The sequence below is a fragment of the Rhamphochromis longiceps genome, linkage group LG1 (genome assembly GCF_057381845.1).
Source record: "Rhamphochromis longiceps isolate RC_006_pf linkage group LG1, R_longiceps_female_GT1.1, whole genome shotgun sequence".
Lineage (NCBI taxonomy): Eukaryota > Metazoa > Chordata > Actinopteri > Cichliformes > Cichlidae > Rhamphochromis > Rhamphochromis longiceps.
Genome location: NC_140557.1, coordinates 8311426 through 8330408, shown reverse-complemented (window position 1 = coordinate 8330408; position 18983 = coordinate 8311426). Strand labels below are relative to the sequence as shown.

Below are 18983 nucleotides of genomic sequence, written 5' to 3'. Positions count from 1 at the left end.
CTGTATGTTGTGTTCTAGTTAGAAAATGTTACATGTTAAACAACAATTGACTGTCTGCATGGATTTCCGATGGCAATGGTCTGCTAGTATAACTACAGAAAACCACAAAGAACCATTCACTGTGATACAAATGTGAATATGGTCTTCATTTAGAATAGAATAGAATAGAATAGAATTCAACTTTATTGTCATTGCACATGTCACAGGTACAAGGCAACGAAATGCATTTAAATTTTACATCAGCACCGTGTAAATATTTGAGCAGAATATATGAGGTTAAGCTTCTTTAGCAAAACATATCAGTATCAACAATACACAGCAATCACCCTTAGGTCATAGAGCTGAGTCAACAGTGTGTCAGCAGTGATTCAAAGTTATGCAACAAAGGAATGTGAACATAACAAAGAATGAAGTTGTATTACAGTAACCAAGAGCTCAATACAAAAATTATAGTTTTCTCACCGCAAGGAAGTCATTCTCTTAATGCAGCTCTCAAAACAGTGAAGGCATTTTTACTAACACAGACTCACCTGTGCAAAAGACACTGCAACAATCAGAACTTTTTTCATATGCGTCAAAACATGAAAAGTCAATCACTTACTTCGACTCTGTGATGAATGAATTAAAACCAATCATTGCCGTTTTAAGACAACAAATAGATTTTTTAGTTTTTATCAAAATCTCATTGACTTTGAGTACTGCAAAAAAGCAGGCGTAATGTAGAGTAAAAAGTATTCAGACACAAAAATGAGGTGTGGATGATTCATTTGAAAATTTTAAAACTGCTGAAATGGAGGAAAGCAATATGACACTTGTGAACTACATGCATCAGGAAACAGACAAATCTGAGACAGCATAAACTACTGTATAGTCCAGTCACACTAGATACATTCAGCAGCTGCTTTATAAGTTATGCTTGTTCAACCGCTCATTAATGCAAATATCTAATCAACTTATCACGAGTCAGCAATTCAAAGCATGTAGGCATGCACACATGGTCAAGACAGCGTGCTGAAGATCAGACTGAACATCAGGAAATCAGGTGACTGAAAGTGGAATGATTGTTGGTCTACGTGTTTGAAAGAAAGAAAGAATATTCTGACAGCATGGGTTTTCTTTCCTTTGCTGAGTATACTATTATGAGTCAAGAAGGAAATGCCACTGTGCTGTAAGGATAAACTAAAGAAAGAGACATACTGAAACTCCCTCACAGCCAGTTGATTTTTGTGATGTACTATAAAACAAAACTCCTTTTCAACTGTCTGTCAAACGTTTTTTCTCAGAGGAAATTTTCCTTCCTTCTTTCCCTTTGGCAGTATCTCTCAAAGCATAGCATCGGATGCGCAGATTAAACCTAGCTCAATCTATCCATGAAGCTAAATGATGCAATGAGTTAAACTGCAGGAATGTCTTAAAGATCTCAAAGACGTCGATGACCTCTCATTTACTCTTCTAAATACAGGTAAAAATGAGCTTTTTATACTTAGCCTGAAAAATTGCATGTAACCAGATACTTACTCTATATAGCATTTCCTTGGCCTGCAGGAATACTGTGAGGAATCTTGGTGTTTTCTTCGATCAGGATATGTCCTAAAAAAATATGTATGACTCCATTGTTGAATTTAAAGTATCTCTCTAGAAACATCCTGAGTGATACTGAAAAACTTGTTTGTCATTTTGCTGCTTCTAGGCTGGCTCCATGCCAAACAAATTAAAAATCCTTCTCCCCACATACAAGGCCTTGAATATTCCAGCCACATCTTATCTCAAGGACCTCATAGTACCATATCCCTGGCTCTCTTTCATAGTGTGTGTGTGTGTGTGTTTGTCCTGTTTTCCTCCAGTCACCCCAACCAATTGCGGCAGATGGCTGTCCCTCCAAGAGCCTGGTTTTTTTTCCTGTTAAAAGGAAGTTTTTCCTTTCCACTGTCACCAAGTGCTTGCTCACATGGGGTTGTTTGACTGTTGGGGTTTTCTTTGTATTATCGTAGGAGTTTTACCTTACAATACAAAGCGCCTGTCAAGCACATTAACCAGTTAAATAATCTAACAACAGGATCTGTTGCATCTTAAGATGTTGAGGTCTAGAATGTGTACACACTCAACTCTTGTTGATAACGTCAGTGTCCTCACTGATTTCAGGGGAAGTTTTTAATCCTTCTCATATTGTGTTCTCAAACAAATGGAACTTGTTCTGATATACTCACAGGGCTAAAGGATTTTGTGATCACAAGTCACTGATGAAGTGAAGATCATAACCCTTGTCTATGTGCAAATATGGACAAACTCCAGATATTTATTGAACTCTGCCTGACAGCTTTGGGCTTTTACCAGTCAATCAATATTGTGATGTCAATGCTTTGCAGTCTTTTTGCATTTTTCAGGTGTGTCTCGTTTTTCTGGTTTGTATTTTTTTAAATAAATTTTTCATTTTTTATTTCATTTTAAATTTCTTGCTTTGAGTTATTTTTAGTTTTTATGAGTTTCACACAGTTTCACTTTAGTTAGATATTTGATTTTGAAGGCCTGTGACACACAGTCATGATATCTAAATCTCAGGTGACATACTGTATGTACCAAGACCTCCTGCCTGACAAACTCTAAAGATAAATGCATTTGTTGCATATTTTCTAAAATGCCCTTTTATTAGTTTATTCATTTTTTTTATTTATTAAAGCTAACTGCATTTTATTTAGTGGTCATTTTTAGTTTAGTTTTACCTAATTATAATTACCTTCAGCTGATGTAATCCTAACAGTTTGTAACATTTTTTTAAGCAAAAATTGTTTCATTGCTTGAGAGTTAAAAAACAAACAAACACACAAATTGGCATCTTAGTCATCCTAGACCTGTATTTTTCTATCAAAGTATTTTAAAGTGCTGTTAAACCAAATCTAAACATCAGGTCATGGGGAAGCTGAATGAGCTTTTTCAGGTTTTGCCTTCTTTCACAGTTTTTTTTTTTTTTTATTGCTTACACATTTAAAGATAAAGCAACAGTGCTGATATAAATGTAACAGTGCTTGACATGTAACTGGAGACCAAATGGGAATTTGGCAAGGCAGTGTTAGTTTTCAAACATTCAAAGACATGCTCACAATTATCTGTATTCACTCGGATTAATGTTAGAGCTAGGTCTGCTTGATTATTGGGCGAGTTGGGAGGTTGCCTTGTAATCGGAAGGTTCGAGCCCCGGCTTGGACAGTCTCGGTCGTTGTGTCCTTGGGCAAGACACTTCACCCGTTGCCTACTGGTGGTGGTCAGAGGGCCCAATGGCGCCAGTGTCCAGCAGCCTCGCCTCTGTCAGTGCGCCCCAGGGTGGCTGTGGCTACAATGTAGCTTGCCATCACCAGTGTGTGAATGGGTGGATGACTGAATATGTAAAGCGCTTTGGGGACCTTAGGGACTAGTAAAGTGCTATACAAATACAAGCCATTTTACCATTTATTACTGTTTAATTATTACCCCCCCCACACACACACACATTCTTTGTCTTTTTTTTTTTTACACAGAGCTGTCAAGTTCACATCATCATTTTTATATTTTTATGATTATGTCAGTGGATGAGTTTAATATTCATTTGAATTCCACTTCAGATGTTCTCAGATTGAACAAGTCGTTGCATGTTGATTATAAAGTTGGAGACCATTGCCTGCAAGGGTAATGCAAGCAATTGTCAAAACTATTGGATGTTTTAATAGATGTTTCTTAACATTTGGCACATGTAAAAAGGAAATGCTACAGAAAAACATGCCCCTGGCCAACATTTGTGTAAAAAGCTGTTACAACCTGTGGCTCATAAATAACTACTGAAAAAAATCTGACTCTGCTCTCCACGCCACTTTCCAGCCAGTTCCAGGCAGCTGCTGTCTAAGCAAGATCTTTGTTATGGTGGGAGTCGTTTCGTAACACTAGTGGTGTCTGCACATTGTTTGCCAAGCTCTAATTGAATTATCACCCCCTTTTCCAAAGCAGGCCACTTGGAAATTCCACCATTATAGATACCAATATCATGCGCTAAAATCCTGCCTGCCTAGGCCAAAAACAACACTTTGTGATGCTGTGCGTGTCAGTGCCTATGTGTGTGTGGTTGTGGTCTGCACCAGTGTCAGCAAGATAACTGGCTTTGCGTGTATCAGCCTCGACAATCAAAGTGATTTGTACTGAGATTGAATGCTCCAGGTGTCTGAAGCAAATCTTTTACCCACATCAGTGCCATCAGTTGATTTAATGGTTTGTTGACATGCCATCACGGTTCTCACTTTTATGCAACACATTATTGGGAAGCAGATGTAGTTCAACTGACTTTGAAAGCTGCAGCAGCACTGTTGACAGGAGGTGTTACAACTTGCATTTGTTTTGAAGAATGTGACGACTGTGGGAACACACTTCATTAAAGGAATATTTTTATTATTTTTTTAAACCATGACGTGAGCCACTGTGTAATGCTGCTATTAAGGAGCTATCAGGGAAGTAATTGACAGGGGATTGAAAACTGGCAGCTGTGAGAAGTTTTTCCAAACATTAATCAGTGTTCTTCAGATGCTTATAAACACCAGTGACAGTGTGAAAAAGGCTAATAGATGTTATGATGAATTGAAGCTGAAGTACTGCATGTGCTCGTGTTTATACTAATTTAGGAAATTAACTGAACAGAGCAAGAAGGACTCTGGAACAACTTGCTCAGAGTCTGATTGGGGAATAATAATTTTCTGCACATACCACGAGAAAAATGAGCATTTGGTCAAAGTCCAGGTTGCTAATGCAGAACACATTTTGCATAAGAACATCTAAAGTAATGTAAAAATGCCTGTTTTTAAGGGACCGCCGTTTAACCTCAGCGTGTTAAGAGGGCTCGCTAAGCTTGAGTCTGTAATCTTTAAAAACAGTAGAGGCTTTATGTATCCATGGTAATATTATAACACATACACTGTGTGGATATTGTTTTTACAATTTTTTATAAATTAGTGTGAAAATGAAAATCACTAAAATGACCATTTAAAGGTAATTTTTTAAACACACATCTACATCCCACTTCTGGTTTGGCAGAATCTGCAGATGCAGCTTGTAGCAATGCTCATGCAAATTCAGACCACACACCATTACTTCCACAGGCATGCTGAAATGATCTATATGTAAACATGCCATGTTTTTTCTTGCAGTTTCAGTACAAAACTATCCAAGGCCTAAAAACTCTGTTTGCATTAGGAGTGTGTGTGTTATTTTGATAGTCTTGTGTCTCCTGTGCTTTGTATCGGCTTTTACTTCCCCTGTCTCATTTCCTGATTTGTTGCAGCTGTCTTCCTTGGTGTTTCCCATCTTCCTAATTATCTGGTGTGTATTTAAATTCTCAGCTTCCGTATGCTCTTTGTTATGTCCTCTCTTGCAGTTTTTTTTTTTTGTTGAGTAGTTGTTGATTTGGTTTCCTTGCTCCTGTACCTGCATTATTTTGTATTATGATTAAAGGACATGGGAAGTAAGTAATGAAACTGCTTGCAAGTTTATTTCTTACTTTCCAAGTCCTGCGTTCCTGCCTGCTTGCCAGAATGGCAGGCAGGAGTCTGACCTCATAATTAGTTTGTGGGTTACTATGTTTTTTTTCTGTTGTTTTTTCTGTTGTAGTTGTTGTTGTTGTTTTTTTTAAACCCTGCAGTAGAGTTTTATGATTTAAGCTTTCTTTGTGTATTAAAGTCACCAGTGACCATCTTTGGACAAAGGGTGGAGTGCTTATTATCAGCTTGTATTAGCAAGGTGCATCCAAAGCATTCCACAGACAACTTCTAATCGATGCTAACAATTAAACAATCTGATAAAATCATGGAAAAGCAGCCTTTGATTTGCAGCCATTTGCAGCTTAAATTTTCAGCATCAGAGGTTTGTGCTTGGTCTAAAACTATGTGAGTGTGAGTGAACAAGCAAATGGTGTGGGTGTAAACCATGGTCTTGAACTTGGAGTTAGTGATTCTCATTCTTGCTGCTTCACACTTGGCAGCAAACTGCTGGAGGTCACCAACACTCCGATTCAGGGATGAGTTACTGCCCCTAGTTAGAGGAGTTCAAGTATCTTGTGATCTTGTTCATGAGTAAAGGGCGAGATTGGCAGATGGATTGGGGCAGCATGTGCTGGTACCAAGGTGTCAATTTACAGGTCAGTCTATGTTCCTAACCTCACCTGTAGTCACGAGCTCTGGGTAGTGACTGAAAAATTAGGTTGCAGATAAGCAGCAAAAATGTGTCCATAACTGAGCTCTCACTTAGAAATAGTGCGAAGAGCTCTGTGCTTCAAGAGGGACATGGAATAGAGTCGCTACTCCTCCACATCAAAAGGCGACAGTCGAGGTGTTTCGGGTATTGACTATGATGCCTCCTGGACGCCTCCTAGGTGAGGTGTTCTGGGCATGTCCTACTGGGAGGAGGCCCCGGGGCACACCCACGACTTACTGGAGAGATTACATCTCTTGGCTGGCTTGGGAACATCTCTAGAAGAGTTAGCTGGGGTGAGGGAAGTTTAGGCTTCTCTGCTCAGACTATGACCCGAACCCAGATAAGCGGCAAAATAGATGGATGGACACTCATGAAAAGATTTTCCACATAGTCACTCAGCGGCATATATGTTTACACCTGTCATTTAAAATTTACATGCCTCTAAGCACGTAAAATGAAAAAAAAAACAAAACATGCTGTAAAAGTGTCATTGCCACAGGCAAGATGGGGAGATCAACCAAAAAGATAAAGGTGTTGTCCTCACGCAAGCAACTCTGCAACCAGAGGCAACACTCTTTTTTTCCCTTTTCTCTAAAAACAAGAGAGAGCAAGAGAGAGAGCACTGAACTTGCTCATCCGGTTTTTCACACTCTTCACTCTACAGCGTGCATGCGAACGGCTTGTAAATAACAGAGGAAACCAAGGTGTATAGAGAGCAAGTGCCTCAGGGCAGGGGAGTTTACACAGTGTGTTGCCATTAATCCGCCCTCTCAGATTTTTCTATCCAGTTCTGCCATAATGATGCCAATCAACGGGAACTTTCCTGTGAAGCTAAGTAAAAGATCTTGGCAACTCTTTTATATGCATTCCTCACACATGTGATATTGTTTCTGTGCTAAACCATCCAGGAGACACTACTGTGGAGAATCAAATCAAGCATGTCTCATTCTCATGGCAAATTAATCATGCTTTTATAACACTGAAAAGCACTTTCTACATTGATACTGGGCTGCATTTATATAGTGCGTTTATCAAGTCTTTTCAGCTACTTGAAATACTTTTTATAGTACAAGTTAGACCAGGGGTGGGCAATTCCAGGCCTCGAGGGCCAGTGTCCTGCAGGTTTTAGATCTCACCTTGGGTCAACACACCTGAATCACATGATTAGTTCATTACCAGGCCTCTGGAGAACTTCAGGACATGTTGAGGAGCTAATTTAGCCATTTAAATCAGCTGTGTTGGTTCAAGGACACGTCTAAAACCTGCAGGGACACCGGCCTTCGAGGCCTGAAGTGACCCACCCCTGAGTTAGACTCAACGATTCACACACGGTAGTTATTCTATATACTATCACACACACAAACAGAAACACCATAAAGCATGTTTTTTATGATGCCCATAATGTCCACATGGTGCATTGGAGAGAATTTTGCGGTTCGGTATTTTGGCAAAGGACATGATGACATTGTGATTAAGAGAGAATGAGATCTAACCACAAACCTTCAATTTAGTATATGACCCTATTGCATTTGCAAACATTTATCTAAACACCAAAGTTGAGCTTACATTTGTACTTCATCGAAAATGGCAAAGAAATCCTAATGAACATCAGAACCAATCCAGTGTGTAGACAGCTTCTTTTCACAGGATGACAAAATAGCCACTGTTGTAATGTCAGGTCATGATTAAGGGATCAGTGGCCACTCAAACAGACACCTGCAGGACAACAGATAATACATACTGATTATGGGATTGGTGGCTTGCTTTTGACACAGCTAATAGGTTCATTACTCATCAGACAAGCTCAAATTCTCAGGCCTCTTAGCAGCTCCATTATGAAAAGAATGATAGAAGTCGGCCTTCATTCGGAAGAGGGTGTGCCCAGAGACAAGGACTGGAAGAGGAACAGGCTTCAGAGAGTAAACTAGGGTGCTTAGTACTTGGCCTCAGGCACGTACCTAAGATTTAAGAATGAGTTAGCGTGTCAAGATAGCGTGTCTTGCAGCAGACCACGCCTGCACCTGTCAGGTGTTCTGTGGCATGCCTAAGTTTCGTGAGGGAGCTCTTGTGTGCGTGTCTGCATGTAATATGTGTTTGTTCGCCTTCTTCTTGTTGCACGTAGCTGAATACCACAACGATGATGGGCACTTGTGATTTACCTAGCTCCTGGAATAGGTACAGATCCCTAGAAACAACTAAATATTTATCAAGAAGTGCAGTGGTTTCACCTGCCAGGCCATCTAGCATCCTCACCCTTTTGCTGACACATGAAATCTGGTTAAAGATGCCAAGATTTTTGCATCAAATACCTGAATCATCTTTGTCTGTCTTGGTGTGTTCTCTGGAGTTGCACTGACTTTGTTACAACATGCTCTTAGGTTCAGCATTGTTATATTTTTTGGGTCACTTTTTAAAAATTGTATAATTTATATTTAAAGCAGAAATTATTATAATATTGTAGGCAATACCTGTAGGATGCTGCCATATAGTATAAATTACCCCAGATGTGCAGGTAAAAGTTGCTTTTACATGCCTCTTCCTCTTAAAATACACTTTCTGTCATAAAGGTTTTAACAAAAGGTAAAAAAAAAATGTAGCTCTTCCTAAAAGCTTTTCAAACCAACTTCCTTGAGTTCATTGTTAATTTTGCTATTGCCAGTTTTGGACGAGTAGTTTATTGGATTAAAGTGCTGAAATACAATGAAAACAGTAATGTTATGGAGTTGCAAACCAAAGCAATGTGCTGAAAGACACTTTAAAGCTCTGTGGAGCTTAGGCAAAATTTCAAATTAAGTGTAGGCTTGCTAGTATAAGCAGCATTTTTGTAAACTAGTCACATGATGCATTATGAATATAAAAATGTTCATTCAAGTCTATTTAATTCAATTTAATTTTTTTAGAGCTAAATAGCAAAAACATCCGATTCAAATTGCTTAATATTTTAAGGCAACTATTTAAGTTTGCGTTCTTATAACAATGGGAGTAGAAGGGCTGATTTTTGTAATTCATTTTTAATGTTTTTGTGTGTTTTGCCCAGCTACTGATTGAAATTTGCCTCCACTCCAAATAGCCATTGGCTGATTATCATTTGGACAAACAACATGAATTAAACACGTTAAATGTATATATACATTATATATTTATATGAGAGAAATATTTGTGTTTGTGTTACCTAGTGGCCATGCAGCAAGTGAAAAACATAATCGCAAACAACAAGATTCTGGGTTTGACCCAACTTCTCCGCAGCTTCTTTTGCAGGTCCTCTGGGCTCATCTTTCTCACACAGGGTTCACTTAGCAGAATTACAGTCTAGTTTGTCTAGTAGAATGGATTTTCTATAGATGTGATTGTATGTGTTTCAGATCTCTAATCACCTGTGACCTGGATGGTCTACATACATGCATGCATATTCTTGGATACTATGGGAGAAAAAACCAATGAATGAATGATTAAACACAGAGACTGAGAAGAGGTGAGTGGAAAAGAAATGCTCCCCATTTACATGCACAAACTGGATTCTGTCAGATATGATTCAAACCACTACAGTGCAGCTCCTTTAATGCCAGAGTTATAGTCTTTGAAGTGAAATATTGTGGTCAAAGCTATCGAATGCTGCACCGAGGTCTCACAGGACAATTGCTCCACTGTGTTTTACAAGTGCTGTAGAAAGATGTCGTGTTTTCTCCTCGCTCTTTATTTGCCATCATTTTGGTACAGGCTGATCTCTCCATAGAATGATGCATCAGAAGTGGACCACTTTTTTTTTTGATGATTTTTGGCAACATCTTTGCTTGAGGCTCATTTGTACCTTGTTGTGAACACTTTTTCTCAATAAACTTCTCTGCATGACAGACTTGAATAGAATAGCTCTTTACTGTGACTGCACATGTACAATGAAATAATGTTTTTTTTTTTTTCCAGAATCCGATTATTAAGTGATGACGTGACGAATCCTACTTCCGGGCCTAAAGTAGTCTGCATTTATTATGGCTTTTGTGTTGTTAACATATTTAATGCTTTGTATTTTCTTCTATTTAATCTCAAAAAGCTCCTAAAAAAAGTCAGTGATCACTGTTGACCTCCCTCGGCTTTTATTACCGCTAATCATTTATTTAAGCTCAGTTTTTAAAACCTTACAATGTAACTACAGCACAGCCCATGCAGCAGTATATGAATGACTAACCTCGTATTGTGGATGGATTATCTCAGTTGTTCTCCTGGCTGAAGTTTGGTCCTTTTACAGCATCCTGCCATGCGATTACATTTGTTCCTGACCACCGAGAACACTCACATAACTTTTATCGAGTGGAAAAAAGTTAGCTTGTTTATATTAGGCTAACATAGCTGTGTCACTAGCGGTCACGTAGCACATCATTATATACCAGCTAGCCAAACTTCAGTAACCCTACAAACGTCACTGCTGTTTAGTTTTCTGTCTTCATTTATGTTGGAAGTGATAAGAAAGCTGTACGTTTTAATTTGTTTCCAAAACCCCGCAGTCAGGACATGCTATATTGTATTTAGGTGGAAGCTAGCGAGCTAACTTCCTGCTAACTTCTAACTCCGTTAAATGTCATAAATTCCGTTTTCATGGATGCCTGGATGTTAAACTCAGTTGTTACACCTGGTAGAGCAGAACGCTGATCATTTTATTGAAGATGAAAGACTTAAGACAGTGTTTTAACTCTCAGTAATGCCACAGTGATCATTTGATATATGGACCTGCAGCAGAGTTTAGGCCCAGACACAGCTAGTGACGTCAGACTGAACGATCGGATTGAAATGTAGATAATAATATGCTTAAATCCTGGAGAGTGTTCTTCACTTACAGTACCTGGATGTCGAGACAGTTTTTTTTAATCACAGAAATGAAGCCATGATCACCCACCACTGTTGTCTTCTATGGACTTTTGGCAGTTTTTTATTTAACTAATCCCAATTTTCTTGCCATGCCTCCAGTAGACTTTTTTTTGTTGTTGTTTGTTTTTAGAGAAGGATTAGGATAAGGATTCTATATAATGAAATTATTCTGAATGAACTGTCTTATCACATATGGGTCCTTGTGGCTATCATTACTCAGGGGTTAATGCAATATTTATGTTCCTCCCCTTGAACCGAAGCCCATATGCATCATATAACTGTAGCTGTGGTTTTTGACCATGGGTAGGATGACTGTGCCAGTGTCCCACAATTTATAGTCCTAAGCATATTTCCTGAAAAGATCTGCATAGTTTACTTTTTGTCACAGTCTGGCTGAGGCAGACTGTATGTGTTTGCAAGAGATGACTTAAACGCAGACCAAAAACTGAACGTGACGTGGATTTAACAAAAAACAAGCCGTTTATTGAGGCTAGGAAACAAGGTACAAGCAAAGGGCATGGGTGAAACTAAACAATAACCTAAACTGGGTGAACTAAAACTGAACATGGTGAACTGACATGGATACCTGAAGTTGTGACGTGGATGAGCAGACAACCTGACAAGGAATGACTGAAGACACACGGACTAAATACACACAGGAGAATGAGGGAAATGGAAACACATGGGGAAACAGCTGACACACATGAACATAACAACGTCACAAGGGGAGAGTAAACTAAAAACATTGAACATAGGAACACAGGACCCCTTCAGAATAAAACAGGAAACGCAGACATGACAACCTGAACTTGACAATGTAAGACACAGACATGAAACACATGAAGGGCAAGGGAGACTTAACAGGGGTTGGAAGACACAAATGAACTAGAAAAGCTAATGAGCTTAATCATATACTATAAACATCAAAATAAACTAAAACTCAAAACACTGGGTCATAAGACCCAGGATCATGACACTTTTATCTAAGGCTGGTATCTGACTCTTTCGCTACGTGGTTGTTTCATGGGTAACAAAGAAGAGATGAATGATAAATGTGGAGCTATGCTGACTTTCTGCTGAACCCTGCACAATTATGAAGCTATTTTTATACCTTTTGTGAAAAGGAGTTTACTTATCCTACTCTGCTTTTTTTTTTTTGTTTTTTTTTTGCTGTTGTTGTTTTTGGGTTTTTTGGTTTTTACATTTACAGCATTAAACTAAATCTCAGGTACCTGGTAATAGAATAAATGCGTGTACCATATTAGAACATGAACAAAGAAAAAAGAAGTATAGACCAGCAAGTCTACATACAACACTTAAATTAGAATGAAATTCTAAGTCCAAAATATGGACTGACAAATAATTTTTTGAAATGTGCAAATCACACGTATGGTGATGGCTGTTTGCCCCTTGAACTTTGCTTTCCACTGGGGAGTCACATCCTCTGGATGACTATCCAGAGGATGTGACTCCCCAGTCCTCCCCAATCCTCCTTTTTATGACAACAGAAAATGTTTGAGTCATTTTAGCATACAGCACATAACCCATTTCCATCAAAATGTCACAAACAACATCAATTTTAAGAACTGTCTCAATATACCTAGCTTAGAAGCATTTTTGATTTTATGTCACGAGGGAGTGTGTGGTGTCAGAAAAAAATGGGAAAAGAGAGAAATGAGGACATGAAACAAAGGATCTGGCACTGGACGCAAACCGGGGATGTTGTGGTTCATTGTCAGGTCACCAGGCTGCCCCACATTTTAATGTTTATATTGATGCACATGTATATTTCCTTCTATGGTGGATTATATATGAAAACCTTAACATTTATTTCTTTTTTCCCTTTTTTTTCTTTTGCAAAATAGTTTTTGCATCTTGGTGTTATTCTGGACTGTGTAACGGGAGTTACTACATGTAGAAAATCATCTTACAGTTTGGGGAATACCTGAGTTGATTCTCTAAAATGCTTTTCTGGTCTTTTGATTTACTAGGTTACTGGGAGACCATCTTTGGCCCTTAATACGTATATCAAACAAATGATATTAAAACATGGTATTTCACAAAAAGGGATCATATTAACTCTATTAACTTTCCAGGTTGCATACTGAAACACACATCCATTTGCATCTCCAGAATCAGCCGAAGTTTACACACGCTTCTCTCACTCAACTGTTTAAAGTGACAGCCCTGTCGTGCATGAGGTGTATTTATGGATAGCCCATAGTGTGCCAGCACGGAAATTCCTCTCATTCTAGGAAACATCTGGCCAAATTTTATCTCTTGTATCTTTAGTCTCATCTGAAGATGCCAGCAAATAGTTACACAATTCTACTAACTGTAGAACATCAGTGGACTCTGGCATCCCAACAGCATGGACTGAGAATACTTTTAAGGTCTGTTATTATAACATGGGTTGGTAGAGATATGAGTATAAGAGCAGTCTTAAAGGAGATCTCAGGTATACATTCATATGAAACCCACTTAGATTTTATCTTGCATGCTTGCCAGAGTAAGGAAATAAAAGCTCACGTGAATTAGAACGCAAGTCAATGTAAAATATTAAAATGTAAAATAAGGAAGAGCCCGTTTTGTTGATCTTCTGTGATGGAGGAGACAAATCTATTGTGAGTGATGGTATGTGAACTTCATGCATCAAGATGTACTCTGGTGACCTTGCCTCTACTGTCCTCTACAGGCTGAGAAAGAGGCTTCCAATTGCATGACAAGCGGTGAAGGAAATGAGATAATCTCTTTCAGTCTCCTGCCTTTCTCTTACTGACATGGTTCTTAAATTGTTTCATGTTGTTTTTCCTGATCCCGTTTGCACGGCAGGGGGTGGAGCTGTTAAGTGAGAAGTCTGTCACGAAGTGAAACACACACACACACGTAACAGACACTGATATATGTGTGTGTGCGTGTGTGTGTCTGTGTAAATGCATATATATTTAAAAAAAAGTTTTACATATATATATATACATATATATATATATATATATATATATATATATATATATATATATATATATATATATATATATATATATATATATATATATATATACATATATATATATATATATATATATGTATAAATAATATGTGTGGTGAACCAGATCACGGCACAAATCAAACATATTTCACAATCTCTTAAGTTGTGCACCCCACAAGCTCAAACAGGCCCTCGCTGTCAGCCTGCACTCTATAATTATCCCTACAGCTCTGTACCCCAAGACATTTCACCTCTGACCTCTAATTGTTACACCTTTCATAATAACATGCAGCCACGTGATGGTTCAACAGTCAGCGCTGAACATAATGATGAGCACCAGCCTGTACATGAATGCTAGGATAATTCATGTATGCTCAAAAACATGGAGAAATATAAACACCTTCTAAGTATGTGATGGTTTGGTGGCAGGGCCCTTTGATCAGGTAAGTAAAAACCTGGGTGGGATTCACAAAGCAAATTAAAGAACGCAACGCTTTGCTTTGAGAAAGCACCATCTGAGAATTAGCACCCTCTGCTGGTGGCACTGAATAAATCCACACTTGGTTTGAAAGTCAGAATCATCTTTATTTGGCCAAGTTTGTGCACACAAGCAGGGAATTTGAGTCTGGCTATACTCTTTTTAGTGGTGAGTAGTTAGTGCACTATGTCTCAGAAGGTTTCTGGATTTCAAACTACTGTTGGCTGGGTCTTTCTTTGTGAGTTGTGCCTGTGTCTGTTTTTCACAATTACTCAACCTTGCTTTTTCAGTGCAGCAACAGTGCATGTTAGAGTTGGAATTGGTATGAGTGTAGTCTGTTTTTTACCCAGTGTCATCTGGGACAGGCTCCAACCCCCTTGGGACATAAATTGAAAGAGTATGAGTATGAGTGGGCTATAAATTTGGCAATTGCTATTAATCCATTTATGGCACAAAACCCCCCAGGTTGTCTTATCAAACTGAATTGGTGATTATTATGTTATTATTATTATTATTATACACATTTATTCATCACCAAAATCATCCAGATGAAAATACTAGAGTCTCAAATTAGTTTATTGAGTTTTCCATTGTAATGTACTTATAGTGGACACATTTTAAACTGTGTTCATATTTTCATATGGGGAGGATAAATCCTGATAGCGATGCTTCTGGTTGCTCCTAGCAACCTTGTTAAAACATTTTTCATATAAAAATTTTATTATGCTGAACTGAAGTAAAATAGACCATTTAGGGCGATTATTAGCTGTTTTATATTTGTGTATATATTATTGCTCTGTGTAATTTGAGAATTCTGCATAGTGTGCTGTATCTAGAGTTAGAGCTCCTGGCTCTACTCTTTTGGGACCTCTTGGGCTTTAATTTCCACATCTGCTTTATTTTGTTGTGCTCCTTCTTCCTGATGTCTAGGAAATTGTCTAGGAAATTATCAATCCTTTAGCACATAAACACAGTATAGTGATCAGTATAAGGTGAAGAAAGCTGCTTCTGGTCAGATGGAAAAAAAACACACAAACACAGAAGAGTGGATTTGGCAAAATGAAATGGCTGGCGGTGGACAGATGTAAGGGTATCAATGGTTACAATAAACAGCATGAATGTTGTGTCACAAGACACGATAAGATAAGATAAGATAAGTTTCTTTTCACTAACTCATCTACCAAGGCATTTTAGAGAGTATAGCAGCTGTGGCAGTTTGTCTTATAACAACAGCTGTAATCTCGACATTTCGACTTTACTCTCAAAATAATCAGTAATATATATGTTTTTTAACATGGCTCTCATTCTCCTCTGTAACTTTTGCTACATGCTTTGTTGAAAACCAACTAATTATTACATCTTTTGAAACTGATGGACAACAAATTCAAATGGAAAACTACAAAATAACTACATTAAGACAAACCTTGACAAGCACTCAGTTTACCCTTTTCATAATTTACTTAAAAAAATAAAATAAAATAGAATAAAATGAAATAAAATAAAATAAAATAAAATAAATGACCAGCCGTCTTCTTGTCTGTCTTGCTGGCTCATCCTCCAATTTTAAAAGATGTTCAACATTCTTCTTGAACATGTTCATAATGAACCCATTAAACAAGTGAGTTTAAAGATTATTATGTGTCCATTTTTTACTTTTTAAAATCAATTACATCACTTCATATTATTGCTAAGTGGTACATATCAGGTGATTTCTATGTGTTAAATGTTTTTTCTATTAAAATTGATCTTCTTTAATTTTAATTTTAACAATACCATACTCATATATCTTTATTTTCTGAAGACCCCCTCAGAGGTTAGCTGCACAGTCAGTGTTCATGGCTGGATGCCACAGGCAGGTGCTGAGGAGGGTAACAGCGCAGGGCCTGGGTCCTCATACCAGTGCCCTGGAGGCAAACTGTGAGTGGCACAGCAGAGCTTTCATGAACAGACTCAGAAACAGGAAGAGATTTAGACGATAAAGTCGGTCGTTTGAAGTGGTTCTGCTCAGAGGCACAGCTCAGAGACTCAGACATAAAGGCTCACGCGGCATCTTTCTCACTCCATGTCCTGCACGCACACCCTTCACTCTCACATCCACTTGAAAGGCAGCAAAACAGCGCTTGCAGTGGTCAAAGCATCAGATTTCAAAATTTAGGTTGCTCTCTTTTACTGTCTGTACCATTGTTGAAGTTCAAGCAAGGCTCATCCCAGCCATAAGTTTAGGAATTATGTACACGCTAACATTTTGACCGCCAGCATCCGTTATCCTCTAAGCAAAGAGTCAGGATTGATATGTTGTTTGCTGGGATCAAGTAATTGTTACTTTGAGGTGGACGTTAGAGGTCAGGTATTAAGCATGTGATCTCCTTTTCCAGAGCCCCACTCTACAAAATCTGCTTCCCCGCTGTTATGAGGAGGACTGTCCAGAGAGATTCCCCGCTGCTCCCCAAACACCTTCTCTTGCAGTTCGATTATGTCATTTCGGATGTCAGCCATCATTAGCAAAAGAAAGTCGAAGGAGCCAGGTGGACCCTAGAGACAGGCGAGAAATTGATTGGTTAGTTAATTAATTGTGCACATGCAGCCTGAAAATAAAGGAAAAGCTGAAAGCCCCCGAAACAGTGCAGCTCCTTGAATGGTCACTAAATCATTACTCCAAATGTCAGTTAGCCCCCATAACTAGTTTACCCTTTACATCACAGCTGTAAGCTCACTCTTTTAAATTTATTCTAGACTTAAATATATGGGGTTGCAGCCACAAAGGGATTTAGCAAGTAGCTGTCTGCTAGTATGTACCACCTTTTGCCCATGTTTGTGGCATTTGTTCCTTTTAAAACATGTTCAGTGAAATTATCTGATGAATAATGTGGACTAATATTACAACAGACCAAAAAGTCTGTGTTCCAGTTTTCATGGTTAATTTTTAGCATGTTATTTTTATGCTACATTGCACTTATTAGCAGGTACTGAGTGTCTGACTGATGCACACTTAAGGTGTATGGATGCAGCTTGTTAACCAACCTTGCCAGACTTTGTTTTTTTTAACCCTCTTATCCAAATATGATCACTTCTAGCACCTAAAACGCTTAGACTAAAGCTTTACACCAGGGCTTCGTAAACAAGTAGGTGATTTCACAGTGGCTATGTCTATCATTGATATAGTGTGTTATAATCCATACATCTATAATAACTTACAGGTGGGCCTCTGGGACCTGGAGCTCCTCTGTCACCCTGTAGATGAGAAACAGCACACATTGATTGAGTTTTAACCTTTTAAACTGTATTCAGCTTGCTTGCTTCCATGGACAATAAGACTCATAACAGGGTGTACTGTAGCTTCATGCATGGGAAGAGCATCAGTGGTGAGTTTAAATGTCAGAATGGTGAGACGAGGTATAAGAAACAGTTAAAAAACAAAAAAACGTAATAAATGTTGTTAAGTTTGCTTTTCAGAGCAGGGTCTATTAAGAGTGCATTTGAAATGTGTGAGCCAGACACAGACAGGCACAAGATGGCGACTGGCGATGGTGACACAAAAGCATACAAAGACACATAAGCAAAATAAAGTTGCTATAACAACCTTTAATCCATCTCTTCCTGGCGCCCCGGGTGGTCCCTGTATAAACGATTGAGAGATGGGTTTAAGAACAGCAGGTTTTCTTTTAATCACAGCAACAGTTACCTGCTTAAACTATTATCATACAGTTCATCTATTCATCTTTGAGCTACCTCTTTCCAGTGATGCAGTACTGGTGTCTGACACAGAACAGATTTTTTTCAAGACATAGCAAGTTTGCTAGTTCCAAGTAGTGACTACTGATATCAGTGACTATTGGAGGCTCTGCTGCAAAAAAAGACTCATAAATTGCAGGTACAGTCTTCAGATTCATAGTGAATAGCAACTTATGCTGCCAACATTACTTGTAGGATTTGGTTGCTAATCCGCTGAAAATGGATTAATAATACGTCTCTACAAACATCAAGACAGAACTGGCTCGCGGTGTACACTTTCCAAATATTTGTCCAATGTCGCTGCGCCAGTGGAAAAGGGTTATTAGCTTTATGAGCTGATTGAAGTGGGAGGTAAAGCCTGTAAGAACACCTAAATTATGGTGCCAGTTTCTTTCCTTACCACTGGCCCCCTGCGGCCTCTCTTTATGTGCTTTAGGTCAGGCTCTGGACCCATAGGTCCCATGTCTCCCCGAGGGCCAGGAGGTCCAGGAGGGCCCCTCTCCCCAAGGTCACCTCTCATTCCAGGTTGCCCTGGGTGTCCTGGTAGAGACAGAAGAAAAATATTAACCTCAGTGGAGTCTGGCATCCCAACAGCATGGGCTGAGAATACTTTTAAGGTCTGTTATTATGAGCGAACATCATCTGTTCAGAACATTTCATTTGATTATTTTCCAGTAAATCTATTAGGTAAATAGCCAAAATATTTGCCACTGTAATACA

At 38.6% G+C, this 18983-nt stretch overlaps 1 protein-coding gene across 1 annotated transcript in view; it reads right to left on the bottom strand.

The window, feature by feature from the left end:
* Positions 1 to 14191: 14191 nt before the first annotated feature.
* Positions 14192 to 18983, bottom strand: part of LOC146678231 (collagen and calcium-binding EGF domain-containing protein 1-like) — a 38492-nt gene continuing 33700 nt past the window's right edge. The window contains exons 8-11 of the mRNA XM_085421358.1: positions 18664 to 18803; positions 18112 to 18147; positions 17727 to 17762; positions 14192 to 17063 (exon numbers count right to left, since the gene is read on the bottom strand). Of these exons, the coding sequence (XP_085277484.1) occupies positions 16875 to 17063; positions 17727 to 17762; positions 18112 to 18147; positions 18664 to 18803 (401 nt within the window). The 3' untranslated portion in view covers positions 14192 to 16874. The remainder of the gene's footprint in view (positions 17064 to 17726; positions 17763 to 18111; positions 18148 to 18663; positions 18804 to 18983) is intronic.